Here is a 27,733-nt window from a genome sequence, read left to right as displayed (position 1 = left end):
CCTGGAACAGGACATGTATTGTAGGTAGACACAGAACATGCACGGCATGATCTGATAGCATGGATCATGATTTGATCGGTAGGGAATGAATGATACTAGTAATACTTTGAAAGCCTTGACTTTTGAGTGCATGAACTGTGCCCTTGGTACTACTGCATGGTCGCAGCTTGGCCGATCGCTTATCCGAGACCCCGGATATGTGCTACCGACACGTCCGTTGTCGGGGGCCCATTCACAAAACGTTCCCCTGATTCTCCCGCCTCTCCAACCAGAGGTACGCAGACGACCAACCACCTTTTCCCTCGTCAAAAACCCCAAAAGTCGGAGTCGACCGTCGTCTGCGCCGAAAGATTTCGCTAGCCAGTCCAACTACCTACAAAAAGTATTATTTACTTCTTCTGTTGGCACCCTCGTCTGCAGCAGACGTCGATTCTTCACGGTGGTCCTGGAGCTGCATTTTCTCTCTCTCTCTCTTCTGCCCTTTGAATCGTTCCGTCTCTCTACTCCGCTCGCTCCTTTTGCGCTTACCCAGATATCTCTGCCCGCCGCCCTCCTCCTGAAGACCGGATACCGCACATACACTCCGCCAGAAGCAAGATGACGGAAAAACCTCTAGGCTTTGGCTACCAGATTGGGGCCGGAGCTATTGCTGGTGTCTCTGAGGTAGGTTCAGGACCTAGAAGACTCGAAGAAACCAAGGCGTCTCTCTTTCAGAGCTCTCGCTGATCAATGTGTTTAGATTCTCATAATGTGAGTTCCTGCCGCGCATGGTGTGCACGGAAGACCGGACTACAGCGACACAAAAGGCGATCCCAATCTTCTTTTATCTGACTTCACCCCTCCAGGTACCCGTTGGACGTGGTCAAGACAAGAGTGTAAGTCCCAATCACCAGAACGTCAAGATGGCGCAACGCAACAGTCAGCTAACCACCTCCTGCACCGCCGACAGGCAACTCCAAGGCAGAGCGCCCGTCCCCGGTCAAGACTACTACACTGGCATGTTCGACTGCCTGCGCAAGATTGTCAAAAATGAAGGACCCTCTCGGCTATACCGTGGTATCGGCGCTCCCATCATGATGGAAGCACCCAAGCGAGCCACCAAATTCGCGGCGAACGACTCCTGGGGCATATTTTACCGGAACCTCTTCGGCGTGGAGAAGCCGACTCAACCACTCGCCATTTTGACCGGCGCGACGGCCGGTGCAACTGAGGCGTTCGTCGTCGTCCCGTTCGAACTGGTAAAGATCAGATTACAAGACCGTGCGTCGGCGGGCAAGTATAATGGGATCATGGACTGCGTGGTCAAGACAGTAAAAGCTGAAGGACCCCTGGCCCTTTACAACGGCCTGGAATCTACGCTGTGGCGACACATCCTCTGGAACGCAGGATACTTCGGCTGTATCTTCCAGGTCAAGTCGCTCATGCCCAAGGTCGACAAGTCCGAGCGCGGCAAAGCCATGCTGAACGACTTCATCTCAGGCACGATAGGTGGCACGGTCGGCACAATCCTGAACACCCCCATGGACGTGGTCAAGTCGCGGATCCAGAACTCGCCCAAGATCAGCGGCCAGGTGCCCAAATACAACTGGGCCTGGCCGGGTCTGGGCACGATCATGAAGGAGGAGGGCGCCGCGGCGCTATACAAGGGATTCTTGCCGAAGGTGCTGAGACTGGGGCCCGGAGGTGGCGTCTTGCTCGTCGTGTACACCGGCGTGATGGATTGGTTCCGCAAGATGGGCGCCCAGCCCATCGGCTGAGTGGAGAGAGCGTGTGTGTGCAGCAGAAAGAGAGGGGGAAGGTGCCCGTCTGCTTTTTTCCGTTTCTCGTTCGTCCCGGATCCTTGGACAAAATTTGAGCCTACATACAGCCTATGAAACACTTTTCTGGATACTACGCGGGCCGAGACAGCGACAACAGCAACAACAACAACAACAAGAAGGAGCAGAATCTCATCGAATAGAAGCAGATACAGAGAGAGAAGAGGCTTTTGCAACTTGTTTTGTATGTATGTGTGTTTCCTGGGGGGTTTTTTTTCCAGCGCAAAATATTACGCGACCCTCGGCGCGCACCGCACATCAAGTTTGTTCAGTTCAGTGGCTTTCTACACGATTTCTCTTGTTTCGTTTCAACCCTTGACTCTCCTTCTTTTTCTTACTTTTCTTCCCGAACTTGGGAAAGGGAATTGCTTGCTTGCTCGCTTGCGTGTAGTGAAGATATGTAGATAGAGCGGGGGCAGAGGGGAAAAAAGGGGGACGGATCAAGAGCAACAATTATATACTCACCACCACCACCATTATCCTCTCCCTGACTTTCTTTGGTCTTGCATTCCCCGCTCTGTTACTCTAGATATGTATTCTGTAACTACTAACTGTTACATATTGTTGTTGTCGCTTCGTTGGGCTGGTCGTACTAGCTAGGTATTAGCCCATTTGTCCACCACCAAAGGGGAAAGGAGGGAAGGAAGGGCTATATGCGTGCATGCATGCGCCCATGGGAAGTGAGAAAGAGAGAGAGACACACACACACATACGGAGAAGCAATCATGTCGCCAGCAGGACAGCTGTAGCATGTTGCCAAACAAGCGTGTACACATATGTATGGATCCAATCACCAAGTGCTGGTCTCCTCCTGGAGTTCAAGCAGATTCCCTATGGAAGATACACGGCGTCCAAATTCATATGCGGACGTGCACAACTCTGACGCTTCGCACATACGCGCGCGTGCCGATGTCAACGCCGATGCATGCCCCGTGTTCATTCATATCCAACCCAAGCCAATGCTCATTCCAATAACGAAAATTCCCACGGGATATCCAAGACATGCGTGGCGTTACAATTGTCCGAGGGGAGAAGGGTGGATCCCTGGGCCAGCCAGAAACCCCAAGACTTCGACTTCACTTTGCGCGTCTGATGTACCATCTCGACCTTGTTCCTTCTTCAAGCTCCACAATGACGTTTGATAGTGATGGAGACCGTGTTTTGGATTTCGCCCCTACAATGCCACGTTCGTGCGTGGTACCGTTGCTGCATTTCGACGTGCTTTTGTTCTGATCGACGACGTCGGCGTGGCCGTTGGCGTGGCTGTCACCGTTTTCGTTCAATTTTGGATTCTGCTGTTCGACATCTGTCTCGGCGGACGTACTGATCTCTTCGTCATTTACTTTGATGACAATGTCCCCGGGGGGTGGTGCCTTGGGGCTAGCCGTTTCATTCGCTTTCGGGCGCATCTGGAGAGATCCATCGGTTTTCACTGGTGACCGACTGGCATTGTCCTGTTCATGTCTGCGTCGCTCTGTACTGATATTCGGCTTTTTGGTGGGTAGATCCTTTGTATTCAAGGGCTTTTCAATGGACCACAGCCTCTCTTTCAGCGCTTCTTCCCAGCCTGCTCGACGGGCGATTTCTTCCAAGATCAAGTCACACTCGCCCAATAGTTCAATGTCAACCTTGACCCCTTCACGCTGGCAACGGTCCTTACTTATCCATATCTGTGGCACCGTTGCCGGGATGTTGAGGAGCATTTCGTTCACCGGCTCGACTTTCAGAGACGTGCCAACGATGACGAGCAGGTCTACCTTGGTTTTGTCGATCCTCAGTCGAGGAGCGTAAGAATCCGCGATATCCTCGCCGAAGAAAGTCATGTCTGGTTTGAGCAGGCCCTTGGGAAAATCATTTTTCGCCGCCGAGTCTTCCGAGTCCGTATCTTCGAATTCGTCCCTCTTCCGTTTCTTTTTGCCGCTGCGCCCGCGGTGCTTGCTGCTCGTTCTGGGTTTCGGACCCCCGTCAGCCAAGGTGCATTTACAATAGGGTACCCCTCCCGCCCGCACAACAGGCATGTACTTCCTGGCTGTCGTCCGTTTCCCACAGCTCATGCAGGTGGCAGTTGCCAATGTGCCATGGCATTGAATCAATTTCGAGGGAGAGACGCCCGCAGCAATCTCGAGTCCGTCGATGTTTTGTGTGTAATTGGTCAACAGCTTCCCTTTCGATTGCAACATAGAGATGAAGGCGTGCGTTAGACTGTATTTCGGAACTAGGGGAGCATAAATGTCGCTGGCTGACCGACTTGAATCCCCAGGCCTGTCAGCGGGCACGAGGCCCTGCATCTTGGGAAACACTTTTGCGGCCTGTTTGAAAAACTCTTCGGGGTCGGCTTTGAAATTGTCAATGTGAAAAAGTTCCTGTGGATCGTCATATACCGAATCGACGAGCAGGTTGTAGACGCCATTAGCAGAGCGAAAGTCGGGTACCCCTAGTGAAGTGGAAATACCAGCGCCCGTCAAGACGATGATGTTCTTCGAGGATTTGAAGAGTGAGACGGCATGATCCAGCGTGTAATACTGATTCAAGCGGGGCCGGATGTGTGGAACCCTCTTCGCGGGAGAAGAAAGTCGTCGGGGAGGGAGGGATGACGCTCTGTCCATGTTCAGTTGATGAATTCGGAGCAGCTTAGAAGGCGATGGTCGATCGCTGGGAGTGTCGAAATAAGAGTTGCCATCTCGATGAGCAGGCGAGTGAGGTGCTGAGGTGGCCATCGTTGCACAATCTCAACCGGGCCCAGCAAGCCAAGTGCTCGAGAGGTGTTCTGTGTTGAGTCTAGAGGTCGTCCGGTTCAGGTTTTTGGATCGCAATTCCGACGCACAACATCCAGGCTTTACATAGCGTTTGGTCATCTAGGCAAGGCTGAAAAGTCTGTGCACCCGGGATAGTCGTGAAAGACGCAGATCTCGAAGATTCGAAACGAATATAATCGGGTCATGACTGTCAACCCAGTCCACAAGCGTTCGGGGTCGGAAGGGGCCCAGAGTCTGGTTTTCCTGGCACCTACCTGGGGGGAAGATCTTTGGGAGAAGCCGAGTTTGCCTGAGCTGACCAGAAATACGGAAGTAGGGGGCGACGTGGTGACGGATTGGGTTCCAGTGTCTCCTGAGCCTTGAGGCTGTGCTGTGCCGCTTTGAAAGGAGTAAGTATATGACATCATGGCGCAGCTGTGCACGTGCACACGTCTCTCGACGCGCTTCCCGCCTGAACGCGACTTTGTCGACCTTCCCTCCACCATAACTCCACCACAACATTGAGAAATCTCCCTAAGTTTCCTATCGCACTCCATGACTGGCACGAGGACTCCAGACCATCTACTATTACCACTATGCCCTCCGCCACACTGGGCGTCTCTTCGCAATCGAGAAGAAAGCTCAAAACTTTCGCTTTTGATGAAAGACTGCTAACCGGAGACGAAGACAAGGAGAATCAACAGGACCCAAACTCTGCCTCGAAACCCGACTCGGTCGACTGTGGCCTTACTGGCCAGGACGAGTTGCCTGAGCCGAGAGTCCCCCGTACGCCGGCAGTGCGCATTCCCATCGAAGACCTCATTGCAAATACCGAAGACGCATACAATTGCCTTCCACCAGTAGGCACACCGAAAGACCATGTCCTCTGGCAGACAGGTCCGGACAGCTCGGACGCCTCAGCAGGAGCTTGCGCGACACAAAGGAGCAGAAAACGCGCTCACAGCTCCTCTCCTTCGTCTTCACAACAACTCTCTGCCCACACGGATGCCTTGAACCTCGATACCCTGAACAAGTCCCTGCGCACTCCCAACAATGACCCCACACAAGATCTATGGAACAGGTACACAACCGTCAATGGTGTGAAGAAAGATGCAAGAGAACCCACATTGCCCCAATATGTTCATTTGCTTCCTTCATCCCCTCAGACACCCAGTACCACGAGTAAGGATAGCGGCTTGAGACGGACACACAGCTGCGGGATCGAATGGCCCACGTCAAAAGCAAAGCGCCGGAGGTTAGAGACGACCCAGCACCACAGCCGCACCAAAGAGCTATTTGCCGCTTCTCGCAAGGAGATTCTGCGCCGTGACCTTTCTAATAATACTCGCGTTGGCCTTCTGCTCGACAGAATCCAAGAAAGTCTGACCAGGAAAGCCGACCCTACTGAAAGTCCCTCGAGCTCCTTCCCACTTCCAGATAGGCGCTCGCAGGCTTTTGCATCGCCAACGAAGCCGCCGAACAGAACCAGAGGAGAGTCCAGCGGTCCAGCAGATGTACTTCATCCCCCCCAAATAGTTCAACCACAGAAGATTGCGGCCCGGTCTGAAACATCGTCGTCGTTCGAATTCAGCGATGATGGTCTCGATGTTGAAGCTTTTGAAAGTGTCGAACGGGCCTTGGAACAAGCCGAGACGAAGACTCAAATAAGTCCTATCGAGCCAGATCGCAATCGGGACGAGTTAACCACGCCGTCTATTGCCCAATGTCACAATCAAGTCAGACTCGTCCAGTTTGATGGGTCCGGAGATCAAAGCGAGAGGCGGTCTGACGAGGATCAAGAATCTCTGCAGCCAAAGGCTCTTGCTGCAGAATTCGATGAATTTAATGACGACGACGATGATGACGAAGAGTTGATGAATGAGATGCTTGATCTTGCTGCGAAGTACGACTCGCAGCCGCCGGTAGCAACAGCAGCCAATCCGCAAGCCAACCCGAAGCCGACCTCGGAGACAAATCCACAATCCAAGCACCTCGAAACACTGGATGAGTTTGAAGATGCTTTTGACGATGATGATGATGAGCTCTGGGAGGACATTGCAAATGCGACTTACGGAAAAAGCAGAACAACAATCGCTTCCAAGGACCATGTACGTCCTTCATAGACTTCAGGCTGATGACGCGCATGCTGATAGAGTAAATAGACATCAATTGACAACCGAGCTATCAAACGTTATCTCGTGATGGAGGTCCTTGAGAGTGAATACGAGTACAAGCCTGGCCGTAAAAGACCTGAAAAGGTATGGCCCGTCTTGTTTCGTGGATCCCGCAGCACTGACGAGAGGTAGATGCTTTCAGTCAAAGACGAGAGATCCAGCATGTGCTATATTATCCTGTTGCGAGAATCATGGTACGATACCAGATACACCAAAGGATCCTATGTTCATGTCATTGGTAAATTTGATCGCACGGGCCAGTGCATTGTCGATGATGCTGATAATATGGTCATTATCCATCCGGACCATCTCATTTCCTCAACGGTTGTGGGGGATTCCTTCACCTGTATGCGGCGAGCTGTGCTCCAAGACAGGGTAAAAGCTACCAGCGCAGCGACTCAACCTCAGGTTTACGGCCACATCTTGCATGAAGTGTTCGGACGTGCGTTACGGATCAATAGGTGGGACAGAGAGTCTTTTAGGGAGATCATTGACAAGATCCTTCCGTCTTACATCGAATCGCTATACGAAATCGGCGTTCGACCACAGGAAGCCACAGAATATCTTCTAGGAAAGACGCCGGAACTGATGGCATGGGCTACCGTCTTTGTCGGCGACACTCTGTCTGCAGATGCTCTCATCCGGGACCGAAATGGCCTCCTAGTTCCCGCCACCGTCAATAAGTTGCTCGAACTCGAAGAACATATCTGGTCTCCCATGTACGGTCTCAAAGGCAATATCGACGCCACAGTTCAAGCACAGATGAAGTTGCCGAATGAACAATCAGTGAGGACTCTGCTAGTGCCCTTCGAGCTCAAGACCGGTAAGAAGGACAATGTGGAGCAGCACCGCGTCCAAACAGCGCTCTATACCCTGCTCTTATCGGACAGATACGATATCAATGTGACGTGCGGCGTGCTCTACTACATGGAAACTGCCAAGACGTACAGGGTTGAAGGCATTAGAAACGAGGTACGCCACATGATCATCCAGAGAAACGAATTGGCATGCTACGTTCACGACAAGTTAGCTCTGCCACCCATGATCAAGAAACAACACCTATGCAAGAGCTGCTATTCAAAGGCGGCCTGTTTTACGTACCATAAATTGTCCGAAAATGGCACCGCAGAAACCAGCGGTCTGGGGGAGAAGTTTAACGAAGTTGTCGGCCACCTGTCACCGGCGCATCAGTCTTTCTTCAAGAAATGGGATGAGTTGCTCACAAAAGAAGAGCGCGATACTATGAAGTTCCGCCGCGAGCTTTGGACAATGTTAGGTTCAGAGCGCGAGGCACTTGGGCGTTGCTTCTCAGAAGTCGTCATCCAGCCTGGATCAGCCCTTGAAAACCTAGAGGGTTCTAAGATCAACCGATTCGAGTACACCTTTACCAAGCATCTGCACCGTCCCGGCTTTTCGTTCAGGGATTCACAGATCACCACCGGGGAACCCATCGTAATATCGGATGAGAAAGGACATTTCAACTTTGCAGCCGGCTTTGTCACCAATGTACAGCCTACCAGGATCGTCGTGGTGGTCGACCGGAGACTCGGACGCGTACAAAAGAAATTGGAAGGCTTTGACCCTGAGACCAACCAAGTTTTCTCTGGCAATATCGATGTGGCTCACGACGGCAGCCAGTCTTCACAACATAACGAGCCCATCCTCTACCGGATCGACAAGGATGAGTTTGCCAATGGCATGGCTACAGCGAGGAACAACATCCTTCGAATGATGGAAAAAGATCTCTGGCGAGCTCGGGAGCTTCGCCAGTTGATCATAGAGAACAAGTATCCAGAATTCAAGGTCACTTCAACGGCCTACACACTATCGGGACCAGCTTCACAACAGAATCTCAATGTTGATCAGCAACGAGCCATTGAGAAGGTGATGAGTGCCAAAGATTATGCCCTTGTCCTCGGTATGCCAGGCACGGGGAAAACCACAACGATCGCTCACATCATCCGCGCCCTCGTATCTCAAGGCAAATCGGTCCTGCTTGCATCGTATACACATACTGCCGTGGATAATATCTTGTTAAAGATCAAGGACGATAACATCCCCATCATGAGGATTGGAGCAGTCAACAAAGTGCATCCCGAGGTGCAGTCGTTCGCAGACATTTCTGGGATTCCCAAACGCACAATCGAAGAGCTCCACGCCTCCTGGCACGAAAGCAAGGTCGTGGCGACTACTTGCCTCGGCGTCAACCATGGCATTTTCAATGCCCGGACGTTTGACTATTGCATCGTGGACGAAGCTTCTCAGATCACGTTACCGGTGTGCTTGGGACCAATTCGCATGGCCAGAACTTTTATCCTCGTGGGAGACCACTACCAGCTACCGCCTCTGGTCCAGAACAAACAGGCTCTGGAAGGCGGTCTTGACGTAAGTCTCTTTAAACTCTTGTCCGATGCACAGCCAGACTCCGTAGTCAATCTGGAACACCAATATCGAATGGCAGAGGACATTATGCTTCTGTCCAAGGAACTCGTCTACTCAGGCCGGATCAAATGCGGCAACGAAGCTGTTGCGAGACGAGTGCTTAAAATCCCAGATCTTGACGGTGGGATGGCTAAGCATCATTTCACCGCGTCTTCTCTACCAAAGGCCAGCAATCACAGTACACAGACAGTCTGCCTCGCCGGCTCTAACTGCTGGCTCCGACGCGCACTCTCGCCATCCTCCCGCTGCCTCTTCCTCAACACTGATAGCATCATACCTAGAGGTTCGGCACGAGAAACGGTGGCAGGTGCCCGAATCACCAACACAATCGAATCAATCCTTACAGCACAGCTGGTGACCGCCTTGATTCACTCCGGCGTGGCACCCCACTCCATCGGCGTAATCACGTTCTACCGTTCTCAACTTGCACTCCTAAGAACGGAGGTGAAGGCCCTCGCCGGCTCTGTCGCATCCAGCGAGGTGGAAATGCACACCGCAGATAAATACCAAGGACGAGACAAAGAAATCATTATATTAAGCTGCGTGCGGAGCAACGAGAATAGCCATGTCGGAGACCTTCTCAAAGATTGGCGACGAGTGAATGTTGCAGTCACGAGAGCAAGGAGTAAGCTGTTGCTTGTGGGAAGCAGGGGCACTTTGGAAGGGAGTGGTGTGCCTATCTTACAAGGTTTGACAAGGATCATGGAGGAGAAAGGGTGGACACTGGAGTTGCCGGGTGAAGCTTGTGAGATGCATTGCTTCGAGAGCCCTGTCACTCAGGCAAACAACGGTGCTACGCAAAAGTGTCGTAGTGCTGCTGGATTTCCTAGTCTTGCTGGTACAGAGGAAGCGAGGAGTTCACCTTTAACGCCCTCGACAAAGAAGCAAAAAAGATCCCTCGAGCAGATGAGCGAGGACAGTCACAACTATAGAGGTCTCGGGAAGAAGCAGAAGCGAAGTCCCTTCAGAAAGCCGGACAAGGTTGTGAGAGGAACGACACTGGTTGGTGGCTTTGATGGTGGCCTGCGGAAGGTATTGGATAAACGACCTGTCCTGCGGAATGTTTTGGATGAAATCGTGAGCAATGCTTACGAGAATGACTTGAACAAAGAGAACACCCCTCTGATTGCGGATATGGATATGGACACGGACATGGATGCAGATTTCGACCCAGCGGATTTTGGAGTATACTAAAGGCACAGCAATGCAGATGATAAAGGAGTCGGGTTCTGAGGATTGGAAAGCTGAGGAACAGCAATTGAATGACAGTTTGATGTTGGATACATGCTGTACCAGACGTGGAGAGAGTGTCAGAGATTCTGATATGCAGCTCCTCAAGCCTCCTACGACTGCACTAAGCCCAGTTTGGATATCGCGCTTCTTTCGTGACCTCGACGTCGTCGAACCCAAGGCTCCCACCTCCCTTGCAATTTCAGTTACAACAATTGATGCGAATGGCATCTCTGCCGCTTCTAGGAAGAATAATTGAATTCGAGCTCATTACTCTGGCTAGAGTCCAAGGAACTTTTTTCTGGACAAGGCTGTTGCATTGGTTGGTTTCCCCGAGAGTCTCGTTAGCATGATGCTGTCAAAGCGATACCTCTCTGGGTAACTTGAGGATCAACGTTGTCAAAGAATATGGCCGGTAACGCAGTCTACATTGGGCAACGCCGCAGCTACGGAGGCGCTCTGTGTACTGTGCGGTATTATGGTACCCTCTCCAATACCAAAGGCGAATGGCTGGGGATCGAATGGGATGATCCCAACCGTGGGAAACACAACGGCCAACACGAGGGTCAACAAGTTTTCCGCTGTCTGTCATCGTCCCCAACTGCTGCCTCTTTCTTGAGACCTTCACGCCATCCAGACCCGGAGCGGACGCTTCTTGAGGCAATCAAGTTCAAATATGCACCTGCCAACGATCCAGGGGTTAATGCCTCCACCGCTCGCGCAGCGGACGACGTGATCGAGATCTCAGGAAAGGTGGTGGAAGAAGTCGGCTTTGAACGGATCCAGAAACAACTATCAACCCTCACTGATCTCAAGATTGTCCTCGTCGACGAGTTAGTGGTTGCGGGCGTTGCGGGACGCGGCGCTTCCTCTCAGCACATCCGCGATGCACAGCTCGAACTCGAATGCACGTGTCCCAACATTGTTGAACTGGACCTGGGTTGGAATGTCATCGAAACCTGGCAAGACGTTGTCGACATGTGCGTGCCCTTTCGGAAATTGAAGATCCTGAAATCGGGTGGGCTGCGCTTGAGGGACTTTGAAGCCGACTATTCTAACGAACCCCATCCCTTTCAGAAACTCGAGGAGTTGCATCTCAACGAGTGCCTTCTCACCCCAAGACAGGTCCTCAACATTCTCTTTCCTAAAGGACAGAGTGGCTTTCCTTCCCTGAAGACGCTGTCACTATCCCTGAACGAGCTGGACTCTTTTGCAATCAACGGTGGAAGCGAAGCGGCACAATGTCCAGCTTTGACGACGTTGATTCTGGACAACAACCGATTTCCGGATCTATCTTCTTTAACCGCACTCTTGACTCTATTTCCCAACCTCAGAACATTGTCATTCCAGGGAAATATTATCTCTCACCTCGGCCTAGACGCTTCTGGCCCCACTACTCCTTCCAGCTTCTCGACCCTCGAAACTCTGAATCTGTCCAACAACAAGATCCGAGACTATGCATTCGTCAACAGTCTTCCAACCCTGTTCCCCAACCTCACGTCACTACGTATCTCACGAAATCCGCTATACGAACCGTCCACCTCTTCAGACGAGTCACCGATGCCATCATCGTCGGGGCCTCGGCAGCAGGCATTGCTTCAAAGCACAGTGTCGGACTCTACAACATATTACCTGACCCTGGCGCGGATCCCCAATCTAAAATCCCTGAACTATACGACCATTACGCCGCGAGATCGCGAAGAGGGCGAGATTTATTACCTTTCGATCGCAGAAAAGGAACTGCGACCCCTCTTGCAGGGAAATACAGCCACGCAGCCGCCAGACCACGCGTCTTCCGAAACGCCATCCAGACTTTCACCTCAAGAGACGGTCGAGCTAGCCCGCAAAGCCCACCCGCTCTACTCCAGCCTCTGCGAAAAGTACGACCGCGAGGACATTCTCATCCGCTACCTCCAACTGCAACAACAACAACAGACGTCGAAGGAACTCTCGACAGCCTCGTCCCAATTTGACGCCTACGGTCCTGGCACGCTCGGCTCCCGCCTCGTGGATGCCTACTTCTACATTCCGCGCACTCCTCAGGTCTCTGCCACGCCGCCGAAGGAGCCATTCCACCGCCTTCTCCCGACCACCATATCAGTGTACCGTCTGAAATCTCTCCTGTCCCGACACTTCAGCCTCCAACCGCTCCGGTTCAGGCTGGTCTACGAGTCGCCCGAATACGACCCCGTCGAGCCGATCACCAGCACGAGAAACCCCGCTGCCGGCACCGGTGACGGGCAGAGTGCGTGGGACGCGTGGGGCGATTGGGACGTCGACGAAGACAAGAAGGACGATGACGGGCATGATGATGATGGTGGTGGTGGTGGCGGGGAAAGGCTCAGCCTCGCAGACCTGCGCGATGGAGACGCCCAACCCGCCAACACGATGATGCCGATGTACATCACGCGCCAGGGCAACCGGTTCAAGAAGCGTGAGACCGAGATCCTGGACGGGATGCGCCCCTGGGGAGACTTTCTGGACCTGGATGATACGTTGGGTCGCGGTCACGTTCCAAGTCTGGGAGCCGCTGCGCACAGTAGCAGCAGGAGGAGGGAGGTCAAGGTTCGTGTTGAGCCTCACGATACCCTAGAAGCCAAGTGATCCAAGATACACAGTGTATGTCTGGGACAGACAAGCTCCCGACGCCATTTTCACTCTTTACAAATTGTTTGTTCCATATTGTACAGTCAGTAGTAGAGTAGATGAGACGGTGCTTGCTCAGCGACCAACAAAGCCAATCAATATTCGCACGATCAGTCTTCTTCTTCTTCAAATCAAGACCTCCCAAGTGCGTGCGTAGGTGTGTGTGTGTGTGTGTGTGCGCGCGTCTCAATCATCGTCCAAGTTACCGACAATGACTTTCTCGTTCCTCAAATCCATGATCTCCATCACCCTCGCCTTCTCCTGGCCCCGACCAATCCTGTCCGCTCGCGCCTCCTCTTCTGGATCCAATTGGAACTTTCTCATCCGCGAACCGATCCGCTCGTCGATGACCATGTCTCTAACCCAGATAGGCTCGTAGGAGTCGTCGTCATCTGTGCGGGGTTTGCGTACGGATTTGTGCCATCTAGGTTCCTCTTGGAGGAGGAGAGATTGCTGTTCCCACACGGTCTGGTCCTGCGGAGACAGTGACATCGCGGAGGAAGAAGAATCGGATTCAGGTGCTTTCGTCGCCACAGGATCCGCGTCAAGGTCTGACTGATTCGTGAAGAGTGTCGCTGATGACGAACCCCGCTCGTACGGTCTGCTTGCGGCCAGGACAATGGCTGCTGTCTCGCGACCAATCTGGTCCGCCAAATATCGGCGTGTGAGAAAGTGGTATATCCGTTGAGGAGTCTTGAGAAATCCTAAGAGATGCTGTTGGTGGATTGGTTGAGACGGTTCGAATGTGTTTGGAGTATGGGGCGATAAACTGGCGGATGGGTATTTATCAATGGAGAGATACGCCGGTGGCGGGTATGGTTTCTTCTTCTTCTTTTCCTCCTCTTTCTTCTCTTCCTCAGCTGCTTTCTTTTCCGAATCGGGCCCGGAAGCTTCTGGGCTTTCCGTAGCTGTTGGGAGGTTCTCTGTTCGGACATCGACGGGAGGATGGGGAGACAAGGGTTCGGCTTCAAGCATGGACACAGGCTCAGGCGGTGCTGGGGGCTCGTCGACTGGTCCTAACCAGCCCTCATGCAATCCTCTTATGTATTCCTTCCAAGTATGCCTTCCAAGGACTAGATCCCCTCGGACTCCAGGCTCTGGCACAATCTGCAGTCTATCCCGAATCATGTCTATCGCTGCTTCGGTATCCATCTCTGGCTCTGCTGCATCGGATCCCTTTTCACCCTTTTTCCGCCGGAGCCTTCGTATTTGTTCAGCTGTCCCATATCGGACGTCGCCTTCTTTCCGACCTTCGATCACGTCGTAATCGATCGCGGCGGCGACTAGTACGGGTTTCACGTAGTCTTTGAAGTATTGTCGTGAAGGTCTGATACCATCACCTGGAGGAGCAGACAAAAAGACAGTCAATTTGCGGGGCATCTGGTTCGGCGGAAGAGGCTCCTGGGCGATGTGAGCGACCACGTCGCACCATTTCTTCTGCGCCTTCTTTTTCTCCCTCCTGTCGTAAACCACAGCTGCAGTCCAGGAGCCGACAATGGTTAGGAATATCATCCAGTTCCGCGAAGGTAATCTCAGTCGGAGGTTGGGCATCCCTGTTGCACGTCAGGCACGGTTGTTAGATAGCGACAAGTGAGCGGACTGACCCATCATCCGAAGAGCGGGATTTTGTTTTGGAGGCTTCGGAGCCTCATATTTGGCACCCTGAGGCAAGCCATCTGGCTTGGGAGCGTTTGAGCTGTCGGCCATGGTGTTGATAGCACTCGGGCCTCAAGCTCATGAAAACCAAGGTAGTGTGATTGCGCAGCAGAAAGACTATGCGCGTGCATGATTTGCCCAAGGAAAAAAAGTGACCGTCGGATATGATGCTCCGACAATGAACTCTGAGTGGACTCGGCCTACCTTCCTCTGGGACTTGGTCCCGGTATATTTCTCTACCCCATTAGAGAGCTTACATAAGTTGTAGTAACACGTGAGTGGTGAACGTCACACAGGGTACGGCCAGACTGGAACCCTTTAATACCGCTCACCCCAAACCCCGGGAGTGACAGCAGTCACACTTCTGAGCCGATTGTGAAAGAGACGCATTTCTTGCTCCTTGGCTTCATATAGGCCCATAAATGGATCCACTGTGTGACAAAGGAGCTGGACACAGGATGCTATTGGGAGATTCCCACCCGAGACACTGGTTACCCTAGACGCCTTCACTCTGTCCGTCTGCGCCGAATTATTTGAATTTGAGCCAGTGTTCTGTGATGTCAAGTTCACCATCTCACCTGGGACGCCTCACGAGATAGAAAACCGAAGGACAAGCGAGATGTGTGACCACACGAGCTGCCGTTTGGCATCCTCGCAATGGTCTCTTGCCCTACCTCTGGGTGGAATGTCAGCCCCAGGGTAGCAGGCTGAGAACCAATCGCGTGAATGTGCCTGGCGATGTAGACAGTTCTGCTGTGCAATTGGGACGCAGGCGTGACGCATAACCCCAGTCCATTCCAGGAGTCTCTTTAAGCTTGACTCTAGTGCAGCGGCAGCCTCCAGTGGGCACTTGCCCCTAATTCTTTGCCCACTAGCTGTAGATTGTTTCCCACTCTTGCAGTAACCGAACTCCATACCTCCTGCGCACCCTATTTTTCCACACCCATTTCACATACACCTCTTCCCGTTCCACATCCTCTTCACCTCACTCTTGTCCTTTCCTTCGGATGGTGAAGGTAGTCTACTTGCCGTCCTGTCGTCACTTACACTTTCACTTGAGCAGGGATTCGGACTGTCTAAGCCGCGAACCGAGTTCAAGACCGACAGAACCACACCGACTGCTGTCGATCTAGGGGGTTTGTCAACACCTGCGGTGTACGGAGACTTCAGCCCACCTACTTGCGGCCTTCCCAAACAGCCGCGACCGAAGAGATACCTGTAACGAGATTATCCTTGAGTCCCCTACCCTCGTCTCTTCATCTGTCGCAACCATGGACCACGACAACAACCACATCAACCACAACAACCCCAATAACCTCAACAACCACAACAACCCTAACAATCGTCTCCGACTGAACTTTCAGTTCGACAACCAGCATAACTATGACGCGGCCAACGCTCGAATGTATCCCACCACTCCATCCACCTTCCCTCAGCCGATCTATGGCACTCAACAGCAGGACTATGCGGGTGGTCTCGTGTCGCCAAACCCCAACGCGAACGCGAGCTATTTCTTGAACCAACAATACCAACCTCAGTCGCAGCAGGCTCAATATCAGCAACAATATCAGTACCAGCCACAGGGTGGCCTCCAGTCTCCCCAACCTGCCTACCAGGCGAACTCGCGTCCTTACATGGTGACCAACAATGATGCCACGAGCGGTCTCATCCAACAGTTTTCCAATCAAGATCTAGGAGCTACACCGCGTGTCAACACCAACCGAACGCCATCACCTGCCATGTCGCGTCCTCGCACAGCGGGCGACACCAGACAAGTCCAGAATCCCTATCAAAGTCACCTGGCGCCGCCCATGCCAAGGCCTTCACCAAAGCCCGAAGAGGAGGAACAACCGAACCCACGCAAATACTCGGATAATGTTCTGAAGCGAGGCACAGCTGCTAAGCAGTTGGTCAACAGCTTTTTTCAAGAGAACATTGAACGAGCCAGGGATAGAAATAGTCGTGCGAAGGAGCTGGAAGCGCTGCTCAAGAACCCGACCGTGAGCGATTTGGAGAAACAAAAGGAAATGAACACACTCGCACAGAAGGAGGCTCGGTTCCTGCGTTTCATCCGAACACGGGAAGTGCCTTCCAACTTTACTACCATCAAGGTCATCGGCAAAGGGGCATTTGGAGAGGTCAAATTGGTGCAACGCAAGACCGATGGGAAGATCTATGCTTTGAAATCTCTGATAAAGTCGGAAATGTTCAAGAAGGATCAGTTGGCCCACGTCCGCGCCGAGCGGGATATCCTGGCAGACTCCAAGGATAACCCGTGGCTGGTCAAGCTGCATGCTTCATTCCAAGACAACACGTACCTCTACATGTTGATGGAATTTTTGCCTGGTGGTGATCTGATGACTATGCTGATCAAATATGAAATCTTCTCGGAAGATATCACGCGATTCTACATGGCTGAGATTGTCATGGCTATCGAAGCCGTGCATAAGCTTGGTTTCCTCCATCGGTAAGAGCACTCAAATCGAAACTCTAGAGTATTCAAGCTAATCTCATTCCAGTGACATCAAGCCAGACAACATTTTGCTGGATAGAGGCGGTCATATCAAGTTGACCGACTTTGGTCTCTCGACCGGTGGTCGTAAACAGCACGAGAACTCGTACTACCAAGCACTTCTCAAGGCTGGAGCCAACGACAAGTCGGGAAACCGAAATTCCATGGCCTTGAACGAACAGATCAATCTCACAGTCAGCAACCGGGGGCTGGTGAATACTTGGAGGAAATCACGTCGTCACATGGCCTACTCAACTGTGGGGACTCCGGATTACATTGCCCCTGAAATTTTCCTCGGTCAAGGTTACACGTATCTGTGTGATTGGTGGTCTGTGGGAGCCATCATGTTCGAGTGCTTGGTCGGCTGGCCACCCTTCTGCGCCGAAGATACGCATGACACCTATCGCAAGATTGTCAACTGGCGGGAAACCTTATATTTCCCAGATGAACTGGTCTTGGGTCGAGATGCCGAAGACATGATCAGAAGGTATGTTGGAAAGACTCGCGTCGGGCTTCTGTTACTGACACGGATAGCTTCCTCTGTGACGCCAATGACCGATTGGGCAAAGAAGGCGGAGCACATGACGGGGCGTCGTCTATCAAGAAACATCCCTTCTTCCGAGGAGTGGTGTGGGATCAATTGCGGAAGATCCGAGCACCGTTCGAACCGAAGCTGTCATCGAACATCGACGTCAGCTACTTCCCCATCGACGAAATTCCTCAGGAGGACAACAGCGCAATGCACCGGGCACATGCCAAGCAGATCTCACCGGAACAAGACGCCGAAATGAGCTTGCCGTTTATTGGATACACCTACAAGGCGTTTACTGCGTTCCAAAACTCATAGAGGAAACGCCACGGCTTGCAAAATGAGAAAGAGACGAAAGAGGACCAGAAGAGTGTGAGAACATCCCATCTCTGGCATGAATGTCGACGATAGAATGCATGTGGCGCCAGCAGCGTGTCAGGGGCTCAAAATCATTCAAGATATACGTATCAAGGCGAAGTTGCTGTTCACTCATGCGGGGCGTATCCTGGTTGGGAGATGGGAGAAAGACGAGCATTTCCATGGCTATGAACCACATTTACCCAGCCCAGACAGGGTTGCATTGGTCTACAGAGATGGTGCTATCCAGGCACTCTCCTTCCTTTTCGTTACAGCTGTTTGCATGTCATAGCCACAATCTAATTGATTGAAGGAATCTTGATGCACTTGTGTTTCCTCTCTTGCACTGCCATAGCTATCCACGCTGGCTACGAATTGACAACATGGGTACCCAACTGCAGCAGGCTTTGCTACGAGCGACATTTCAGGTCGACATCTGTCGCTGACGAATGACGTCATACCTCCTTGTTACCCAGCTAGCTCGTCGGGTGTTCTGATGGCTGGAGCCCTTCCTGCTTGTCGCTAACGAGCCAAAAACGAAAAGAATCAATATTACCCGGCCTGTTTCTTGACCTCAACAGCACCTCTCTCGAGAATGGACGTAAGTCGTAGCCGTGCGTCACCCACCATGATATTGCCTACTGACCTAGGCACATTTTACCAGGTGTTTTATGCCTACACGTATGGCACGGCAGCATGGCTTGGGTTGCAAGCTGTACCGCTGGTTGTCATGCCCAAGTTGATAATCATGATGCTGGCTCAAGACGGACATCAGACCTCAGGTAAGATGGTGCCGTCCAAGCCGTGATTGTGCACGGCCTGCATCTGAGATCCTTCCTGGTCACGAGCCACTCTGACGACCCTGCTACTCCTACAAAACAGACATCGAAATCTATCTGAGTCGGTCGCTAGGCTTTGCCCTGGTACTGATTGCACTGATCGCCATGTTCTTTACGGGGACAATCCCACTGTCATCGAGCATCAGTGAGCCGGTCAGCTTGGAGGACAACGATCCCAAGGCTCCCTACGCCAGGCCGATAATACAAATTACCACCATCTTTCACAGTCTGAGCACGGTGTATTGCTACATGCGATATGTCAACTACGAACAAACGGCATACATGCTGGGAGCTGTGGGGTACGGAATATTGGCAAGTGTGGGAATATGGAGTGTGATATTTGGGAGCACAGCGGCCAGACGATCGAAAAGGACAGGGGCAGATAAGCGAACGTCGGGATTTCCCTTCAAGAACTCACAAGCTTATGACAAGAGAAAGGACAGGAAGATGGGCTGAAAATTAGAGTACGAATGCATGCAGAGAAGGAGGGAGCCCCTATTCCTTCGATACACTGAGTGTCAGCAAGACCCGGTGAATATCGAAGCAAGGATCGGCCTTGTTGGAAAGAATGCTACTCTGACGGAGTGATATATTGCCCAGTCAAGTAGTGGGGGGTGATGTGGTGATATATGTAGATTGCACTGGTGCTGACTAAATCGCCCTTTAAAATGACACGGGGTAACTTGAAATGACCAGATTCGGCCGCCGCTGCCAACTCCGTCAAACCCATAACCGAAGCCAGCTCCAAATTTCTTTTTGCCCTCCAGCCCTCCCTCCTTCTGACACGCCGCTTTATCATCCCATCTGCGCACCCTCACTCCGTCCATCAATTCCCCCTTCAGCAATGGAAGCCGACACCCTCCAAACCTTCGCTGCGGCGGTTCAACAACAATTCCCTGCATTCGGCGACGATCACGACAGCGACTCGCAAGATGCCGCCGCCGCAGCTGGTTATGCCCCTGCGAATTCCCTCGACGCGGACCCGAACCACCAATCCTATCCCATACCCCTGCCATCAGCGCCGAACGGCTCTCCGAGTGTCCAGACTCGACAACAAAGCAACAGTTTGAGGGATACCGCCAGTCCTAGTGCGAATGCCGCTATGCGAAGTCCCCAGCAGACGCGCTCCGGCATGTCGGCCCAGACTCGAGCTGCCCAGAACGCCGCTTCCACCACCCCTTCTCACAACGGTAGCAGTGCTGCGAATCCGACTTCCCAGATGCAAGCCTCACAGATGAGCCAACAGTCGGAGGACCTGCAAGGGCAGTCGGATCCCGCGCAGGACTCGAAGCCGAATGGCTTCGTCTTCAGAAATTCTACGTCTGCATATCCAAACGGCACTCCCACGCCTGCTCGATCCTCGTCGAGACAGTCACAAGTCTACACTACACCACATGGCGTAGTCCAGACTGATCCATGGGTGTCCCATCACCAAACTACGCCGTCCACCAGTGAAGTCAATGGTGCCTCCAAAGTTAACGGAAACAACGACAAGGAAGAAGCAGATCCCTCTGCTGCGGCGAACCCGTTCAGCGACACCTTTCCCTTGGTGCTCCACCCGCCAAACCTGGAAGAGTGGCGTAACAAACTTTTCAACATCACGGACACGCTGGTGTTGTCCGAGGAGGAGTTCCTCACCTACTTTCCCCATGTTGACAACGTCTACTCCCATCGCTCCACGCAGAAATACAAACGCAAGGCCTTCGTTAGCCACTACTGGGACTGTCGACTGAAGGGTCGCCCCAGTGGTACCCCGAAGAGCGATGATCCCAACAAGAAAAAGCGCAAGCGTCAGGCCCGAGAGCGAGATCTTTGCGATGTCAAGATCAAGATCACAGAGTACTTCAGTGCTGAAGAGGCAAAGAAGTTGGGGTTGGTAGGTGGGAACGACATGAACGGCGCCGACGCCGGTGCTAACGGCACGGTGGGAAGTGACATGGGCACTCTTGGAGGCATGGACAACTCCGAACTGACTATCGTCCTCGAAGACGGTACTAACGGTGTCGGTGGTGCTGGTCAACTTGGTACCGGCACCAGCGTTTCTCAAAATAATACCAACCATACTGATCCAAATTTTGGACTGCTTGAACTTCCGCGTCCTCTGCCCCAAGGACATCCGGGCGCTGATGGTAAACGATGGTACACGATTCAGCGTGTCCGAGGTAATCCGGGCGGCGGAGCAGTCAAAGACTCTAGCAAGCGAGACGGCAATGTGAACGGCGACGTCGAAGATGAGATCGAGTCATCATTGTTGGATCCCAATCTGAATGCCGACCTGGACCACAAGCATACACTTGACGAAAGCGATCGGATCAAGAAGAACAGCGTGCAAAGATGGTTGTTGAAGGAGGAAAAGGAGAAGAAACGATTGAGTGTAAGTTGTTTTTTTGCAAGCTCGTCAACCCTCGCGCATCTCTACTAGCTCTGTCCCTGGCTAGTCCCCATCGTCTAGATGATAGCACAAGGAGATCCGATATTATATCCCTCGGCCCGACTAATCACGCCTTGCTAGAAACTCCCCTCTTCAGGTATATCCAATCAATCCACAGCCAACGAGTCAGTGTCTCCTTCCTTCCGAGCCTCAGGAATGGCCTTCTTCACGGCCCGCTCCCATGCCGCGCCTGCCCCAACAAAGATGACTTTCTTCGCCAATTCGTTCTGTCCCTTTGCCCAACGCATCTGGATCGCCCTGGAGATCAAGGGTGTTCCATACCAGATGGTGGAAATTATGCCCACAGCTGTCGACACTTACAGGCCACCGGAGATGTTGGAGGTAAACCCTGAAGGGAACATTCCGTGTATCAGGCACGGAAATTGGGGCGTTTGGGAAAGTGGTGTTGTTCTGGAATACCTGGAGGACCTGGCTATGGGACATTCCCTCCTGCCGCTAGGCAACCCACAACTGCGAGCACACTGTCGCCTGTGGACCGATCATATTAACCGCAAGATCCTTCCGAGCTTTTACAGCCTGCTCCTTACTCCGCCCCCTTCGCCCAGTGTCGGAGAATTGATGGGTTTAGATGGAATGGAGGTCGACGGAGTTGCACACGCACACGTCACTAATGCCGCGTCAGCGGCACAACATAGCATGCTCATCGCCACTTTACAGAAGAACATCACGGCGTTGGTCAACGCCAGCCATGCCACGGGGCCATTCTTTCTGGGCAATGAAATTGGATTTGTTGACGTGGTTTTTGCGCCCTGGATCATCCGGCTTTCCCGCGTCTTGAGCTATTACCGCAACTTCCCCAGACCAGAAGTGGGCACGCGCTGGAGACAATGGGTCGACGCTATCGAAGCGGACGACCGGGTAAGGCGGACCGTGAGTGATGAAAATTCATACCATGGAGTGTACCGGGGCGTGGGCGAGGACGGATGGTGCGCGAAGGATGTGCATAAGCCCATTGTGGAGATTCAGTATGCGAGGAAAGTCGTTGCACAAGAAGGGTTTGGGCTCGGCGGAGATGTCTGGGGGCGTCTGCCGGAAGAGGAGGTCGCCCACAATGCCAATAGTGTTGGGCAACCCCTGTCATGAGTGTGCATGCAGTAAAGTGAGACCTGGGACGAGGGATTCATGGCAACAAGCATTGAATGGCTACCGAGCTGAATATTTCTGACACGATGATATGGTACATTGAGATCTCTTTGCAGCAAAATGTGGGAAGCCCTGCGGTCATGGATCACGCTGGATCACGCCGTAAGCTTTGGCTTCGTGGCCACTGCGTGCTCCTGGGACTGATAACGCGGTTATGATATAGAGAGCCGGACGGAAAATTGACTGCTGTACTTCTTCTCGCTTCTCTCTCGGATCCCGAAATGGCCATCTGATCTCCATCAAGCAGTCATGGGATCTAGCCCACCCGGATTTGACAAGCACCAAAGACGCTCTACAAGTTTCTCCCTGTACTTGCCGGATGAGCTCTGCTCTGCCATCTGGCGGATGTCGGTATAGAATACATTCATACATATGTACATATATGTATTTCACGCGGTTACACCCCGGTGTTGAAAATCGCTCTCCTTATACCATGTACCGCCGTCTTATTGTGACCCTCTCCCGTCCGTGCGCCACCATAATGGACCCCGGCACTGTTATCTCTGCTGCTCGAGCTCCCACGTGGATGGTGTTGTGAGACGCCTCATCGAAGCTGGCCGGACGCTCCAGCGGGGTCTGACGCAAGTTATGAATGAATGCCCTTTGGTGTTTCACAGGTTCGGCAAGGCCCATCTTTCGGGACATGTTGCCGATCGACACACATCGCCGTCGAACAAGTTCAGTTCCTCTACAACTCTTGTAAAATGGCATGGATAAACGCCGTGCCATGCCAGAACACTCGAGGGGCGTCAGTCCCGTTACTGGATACCAGCCTCACTAGCCTCTTCTGGAAGCCGGTGGCCCCACTCCAGCCACCTTTGGCGTAGAATTAGGCTCAGTGCATCACCTATCATTGGTCGAGTGGTCTACCCGCCACTTGCCTGTTCCAACGCATTTTGTACCCCAAGAAAAGGATGGCGGGAAGACTGATCTGAATCTCTCAGTATAATACTTGTGGGTGCTTGCAAGTGCAAAATGGAGCAACTCACCACACACCTTGACTCTCATTTAGTACACAATATCTGCCGTTCGGTGCGCTCTCGGGCGCTAGCGAGCTCTGCATAAACCGCACATTTCGTGTCCAGACAATCCGTACATACCAGTTATTACCAGAAAATGTCTCGCTCAAGATGTCTCAGAACACTTCTCGTCCTCGGCCTCGCTACTCTGGTCGCCTCAGTTCCTCAGCCGCAAAGCGTGACAGCAACCACAGCGACCGACCGGCCCTTTTTCCAAACGCCCACGCTCCCAACTTCGACCTCTGTTGTCAGCGGGGACAACAACACCCTCGGCAATCAACCACATGGCACACCGGTCACGCCGAAACCGTTACCCTCGTCACCTAGCATAGACCCGAATCTTGTCACGTACACAGATCTAGCGCGCAGCACCGTCGTCACAGCCACAGTTGTCACAACGGCACCTATACCAACCTACTCCGTCGGGGTGCCTCCTCCCATGAGCGCTGTCTCTGCTGCCACGAAGGGTGCTCCGGCAGCGACGATGTCTTCGGATGGGTTTGTGCAAGTGATTGCGTATGAGGGAGCAGCAACGTCCCTGTTTCTCGATTGGAGAGGGATGGGGTGCTTCATTGGGAGTGTTGTTTGGCTGTTTGGGAGGGCTTGACGTGCCGCAAATTCTGGTTGGAAATTGTTGGGCCAGCTTCGAAGAATGCGCATAAGCCTGAAGGAAGTCCAAGAGTCAAATGCAACAAAGTACTCTTGGTCTTCCTCGTCAGTGTGATGATGCCTGAAATGGGGAGGCTTGGGTTTTCTCCCGAGCTCCAAACACAGTACGGAAACCGGACATCGACCTCGGGAACCCTCATCCATCGCCATTCGGCTGAAGCAGAAGCCGCACCTGGTCGAAGGCTGAACAGGGATCTGGAGGGCGGGTAGCGTCTCGACTCGAGTGGCTACGCTTTTCAACTCACCGTGGGTGCCGCCCCGTTTCGCGGTAGGGATCACGAACGGGATTGTTGAACGGCCCTGGATACTCGCGGGGTAACATGCTGTGGCAAAAGTCGATAATATCTGCTGCGTGCCAAAGAGTACGGAAGACAGACATTCAACAGTATAGATTTATACAATATACTGATGGGAGTACTTACCATTGAGCGACGCGCCTGTCCTTGTGTTCTATCACAACTCTAATCAAACGCCATACCAGCTAGCGAAGCAGCTACAGTCGCGAATCGATTTTGTTTCCGTCCTCGTCAAGACGATTGCCCATCATATCACATCTCGGTCTGAGACAAATGCGTCTGTAACCGCACATACCACTGACATACCCAAACTCATGGTCATTCCTACACTCGGGTAGGTTCGCAATTTCCTCGCTGATTAGCCCCTTTTCTCCCCCATCTCCCGCCCACTCGTCCTGCTGGATGGCCTCTCTACATATCGCCAGAAACACTGATTCCACGGTACCTCCTCTTTGAAGAAAATTTCTAGTTGCAGGTGGCCACTCGCGAGCGGATCTGACAACGTCCAACACATTGGATGTGTTAGGCACGGCCCCTCTCTCTAGACAGGTCCCAACGTGCAGCCAGAGATTCACAAAGCCCTGACGCATGGACTTGTTTGTGGTGAGGTTTTCCAGCACCCGCAAAGGCAAGTAACCGAGATGAGTCTTCCAATATTCAACCCAGTCTGGCCCGGGCAAGTGATCGATGTCATCATCCATCATATCGTGTCCGAGGTGAGCCTGAGATAGGAGAGCGCGCGACATCCTAGGACTCAAAAAACCCCTCAGACATTGTCCGCACGTGCATCCGCCAGTTATTCGCAGCAAGGCACCCAGACCCTGGGCTTCTACGAGAGACTCCACGGACCCTAGTCCTTTAAGCAAGACCAAACAACGGACAGCATCATCATTATGTCCTTCGAATCGGTCGGAGACATGTACAGTCAATTGGTGGACAACCCTCTGCGTGCGGAGTCTTTCGAGTTTGAATTGCACTAATTCCAGAGGGGTTTCGCCCCGGTTGTTGCGCATTTCAAGAAGCCGAGCTCCGAAACTTTGCTTCAAAATCCATCCCACGCATGCGACGTTGAATATTGACGCAGTCAGATGAAGGACTGTATTGCCATCCTTATCCTTACTCGTCCAGCAGGCATCGGCTGAGCCCGTTTCTTGCATACAGTTCGAGAGCACGTCAAGAAAGTCTGGGGATTCGCGAGGCTGCGGGTTCAATATTCGGTTGAGAGGGGACGGCGGAGGGTCGGAAATCTGCTGTAATGGGGTCAAGAGGGAATGGAGAGTGGTTGAAGGCGGCTTTGGAGGGTTGAAATCCTCCATTGAGGTAAGCTGGTGAGAGGGATGGTCGTTGTCGGGAGCCAGGGCAAACCAGATCGTGGATCCCACCCTTCGAAATCCCAAAGACCGGTAAAACATGGTAGCCCGGTCATGTTCGCGTTCTTCCAATTTCTGTCTTTCTACACCGTCTGGTAAGCTGTCCCACTCCTCTCTGAGGTCGTGCGATCTTAAAAAGGTTGGCCAAACGAAAGCAAAGAAAGACCAAGTCTTCTCTCGGGCCCGTGTCAACAGTGCCTCAATCATTCTTCGACCAAGTCCTTGTCTGCGGTAGTCTTTGTTGACAAAAACCTCTTCAATGAGGAGGATATCCCCATGATCCAGTTCCTGGCCCCAGACACCAGTGCCCTTGATGACGGGGTGGGTTTTGAACTCAGATCTCAGTCGACCGTACCGGTCGAACAGGTCAAACGCGAGCATTGATGTCTCTTCTGAAGGTCGCTCCATCTGTTCATAGAAATCGTCCCGCATTTGTCCTCTTCTAATCAACTTCGCGTCGCAGTATGCAACCCTCATCGGCTCGTCGTGTTCGTCTGGGTTTGCAGTAGGAATTACTTCGACAACGATTGGTTCTAGCCACTCGAACTCATAATCCGGATCATTCTCGGAGCGGTCTTCGTCCTCGCTAGTGTCTTCATTACTCTTATCTTCGACGTCTAGGTCGCTTTCATCGCCGTCGTCGTCAATTTCGTCGTCGCCCTCATTTTCATGTTCCGCATCACCTTCGGTCTGCTCGCCAGGCTGGCAAGTCACGACATCGTCTCCTCGACCCTCTTCTGCATCGATACCTTTCCCGGTCTTTCCTATGCTCATGGGCATCCTTTCGAGGGAGTCATTTAGGTGAATATTGCCAGCATCGCCATTCTCAGAGGGAATTTTTGCCTGCTTGTCAGATTCGTCTTCGTCCTGAGATGGTTTAAGACCACGATGGACCGCAAAGTAAGCTGATGCGTGATGTAGTGTAGAAGCTGGTCCTCCATTGGACTGCTCCGAGAGGATCTTTCGGTATAGCTCTCGTTGAGGCAGTGCAAACTCTGGGTCATTGCGGGCAGCCTTAGACTGAGATCTGAGCTGAACCACTATTTTAAAGTCCCCACAGATCTCTGGAAGGTCGGGAGTACCAGACAGGTCCTAACATTGAAATTAGAACGACGAATATATATTAGGCGAAATCCTTTCACCTGATCAAGTGGAGAGTCTGTCGTTTCGGTACGAGCATATTTGGCTGTAGGGTGACCACCGTCGCTAGCCCGACGCTTGCGAAGGCTCATTGTGGAGGATTGTCAATGACTTGAGTCGCTTACTATCGAGAATGGAAACAAGACTGATGATCTGAAGACGGAGAAAAGACAATAATGAGACCTCGAGCAGGAAATGACTCGTAATCACACCAGGTACGGTGATCCATGTAGGGAGCCCTGCTTTATAAGTAGGGGGAGATGGAGAACTAGAAACGACGAGGCATGTTCAAGGGGCGAGATGGTTGCCTGAAGAGGGGTGCAATGATAGCAGTTTGCTGCACAGCACGGCAACTGCGAGGAAGAGGGCGTTTAGTGGGATTAGCCTTACAATGGACTCCAGGTGACAAGGGTGACCTTGGTTCCACTAGGTAGGCGCTGCGCCTTGCTTCCTGGGCAGGGACAGGCCTAGGGAGCCACTGGGCTTGGCAACCATATAGGTCAAGGTGCTCCTTAGCAGGAGATAAGGCACATAGAAGGCGCGACATCAAGATATCAAGGTCGTGAGAATAATGAGCACAACAGGAAGGAAAGGGCGCGATGCCGGCTGTCAGAATATTGTACGAGGTACAGGCGGGGAGACACGGATGGTGGAGAAGCCGGTGGAGAACTGGGGGGCTGAAGCGAATATGAAACGACGACACACGA

General features: G+C 52.5%; 9 protein-coding genes across 9 annotated transcripts; 6 read left to right on the top strand and 3 right to left on the bottom strand.

The window, feature by feature from the left end:
- Positions 1-597: 597 nt before the first annotated feature.
- Positions 598-1,757, top strand: AYL99_05756 (hypothetical protein; the record flags this gene model as incomplete). The annotated part of the gene is made up of 4 exons (XM_018837268.1): positions 598-663; positions 740-750; positions 846-875; positions 950-1,757. 4 exons carry the CDS (start codon positions 598-600, stop codon positions 1,755-1,757), a joined length of 915 nt encoding a protein of 304 aa, XP_018694121.1.
- Positions 1,758-2,893: 1,136 nt separating this feature from the next.
- AYL99_05755 (hypothetical protein) lies at positions 2,894-4,534 on the bottom strand (the record flags this gene model as incomplete). The annotated part of the gene is made up of 1 exon (XM_018837267.1): positions 2,894-4,534. The coding sequence occupies one exon, from the start codon at positions 4,532-4,534 to the stop codon at positions 2,894-2,896; it is 1,641 nt and encodes a 546-aa protein (XP_018694120.1).
- A 614-nt stretch (positions 4,535-5,148) lies between these two features.
- Positions 5,149-10,362, top strand: AYL99_05754 (DNA replication ATP-dependent helicase Dna2; the record flags this gene model as incomplete). Its single annotated transcript, XM_018837266.1, has 3 exons — positions 5,149-6,660; positions 6,715-6,810; positions 6,859-10,362. 3 exons carry the CDS (start codon positions 5,149-5,151, stop codon positions 10,360-10,362), a joined length of 5,112 nt encoding a protein of 1,703 aa, XP_018694119.1.
- A 444-nt stretch (positions 10,363-10,806) lies between these two features.
- On the top strand, positions 10,807-13,002 carry AYL99_05753 (hypothetical protein; the record flags this gene model as incomplete). Its single annotated transcript, XM_018837265.1, has 1 exon — positions 10,807-13,002. The coding sequence occupies one exon, from the start codon at positions 10,807-10,809 to the stop codon at positions 13,000-13,002; it is 2,196 nt and encodes a 731-aa protein (XP_018694118.1).
- A 228-nt stretch (positions 13,003-13,230) lies between these two features.
- On the bottom strand, positions 13,231-14,751 carry AYL99_05752 (hypothetical protein; the record flags this gene model as incomplete). Its single annotated transcript, XM_018837264.1, has 2 exons — positions 13,231-14,597; positions 14,649-14,751. 2 exons carry the CDS (start codon positions 14,749-14,751, stop codon positions 13,231-13,233), a joined length of 1,470 nt encoding a protein of 489 aa, XP_018694117.1.
- Positions 14,752-15,971: 1,220 nt separating this feature from the next.
- On the top strand, positions 15,972-18,059 carry AYL99_05751 (hypothetical protein; the record flags this gene model as incomplete). The annotated part of the gene is made up of 3 exons (XM_018837263.1): positions 15,972-17,167; positions 17,220-17,699; positions 17,747-18,059. The coding sequence occupies 3 exons, from the start codon at positions 15,972-15,974 to the stop codon at positions 18,057-18,059; spliced, it is 1,989 nt and encodes a 662-aa protein (XP_018694116.1).
- A 634-nt stretch (positions 18,060-18,693) lies between these two features.
- AYL99_05750 (hypothetical protein) lies at positions 18,694-19,393 on the top strand (the record flags this gene model as incomplete). Its single annotated transcript, XM_018837262.1, has 3 exons — positions 18,694-18,699; positions 18,763-18,880; positions 18,981-19,393. The coding sequence occupies 3 exons, from the start codon at positions 18,694-18,696 to the stop codon at positions 19,391-19,393; spliced, it is 537 nt and encodes a 178-aa protein (XP_018694115.1).
- A 388-nt stretch (positions 19,394-19,781) lies between these two features.
- Positions 19,782-22,472, top strand: AYL99_05749 (hypothetical protein; the record flags this gene model as incomplete). The annotated part of the gene is made up of 2 exons (XM_018837261.1): positions 19,782-21,311; positions 21,450-22,472. 2 exons carry the CDS (start codon positions 19,782-19,784, stop codon positions 22,470-22,472), a joined length of 2,553 nt encoding a protein of 850 aa, XP_018694114.1.
- A 1,493-nt stretch (positions 22,473-23,965) lies between these two features.
- Positions 23,966-27,118, bottom strand: AYL99_05748 (hypothetical protein; the record flags this gene model as incomplete). The annotated part of the gene is made up of 3 exons (XM_018837260.1): positions 23,966-24,258; positions 25,676-26,978; positions 27,029-27,118. 3 exons carry the CDS (start codon positions 27,116-27,118, stop codon positions 23,966-23,968), a joined length of 1,686 nt encoding a protein of 561 aa, XP_018694113.1.
- Positions 27,119-27,733: the final 615 nt, after the last annotated feature.

This window comes from Fonsecaea erecta, assembly GCF_001651985.1.
Source record: "Fonsecaea erecta strain CBS 125763 chromosome Unknown Scaff4, whole genome shotgun sequence".
In the NCBI taxonomy this organism is placed as follows: Eukaryota; Fungi; Ascomycota; class Eurotiomycetes; order Chaetothyriales; family Herpotrichiellaceae; genus Fonsecaea; species Fonsecaea erecta.
The sequence above is the reverse complement of the archived record's forward strand: the minus strand, read 5'-3'. Positions and strand labels throughout refer to the sequence as shown.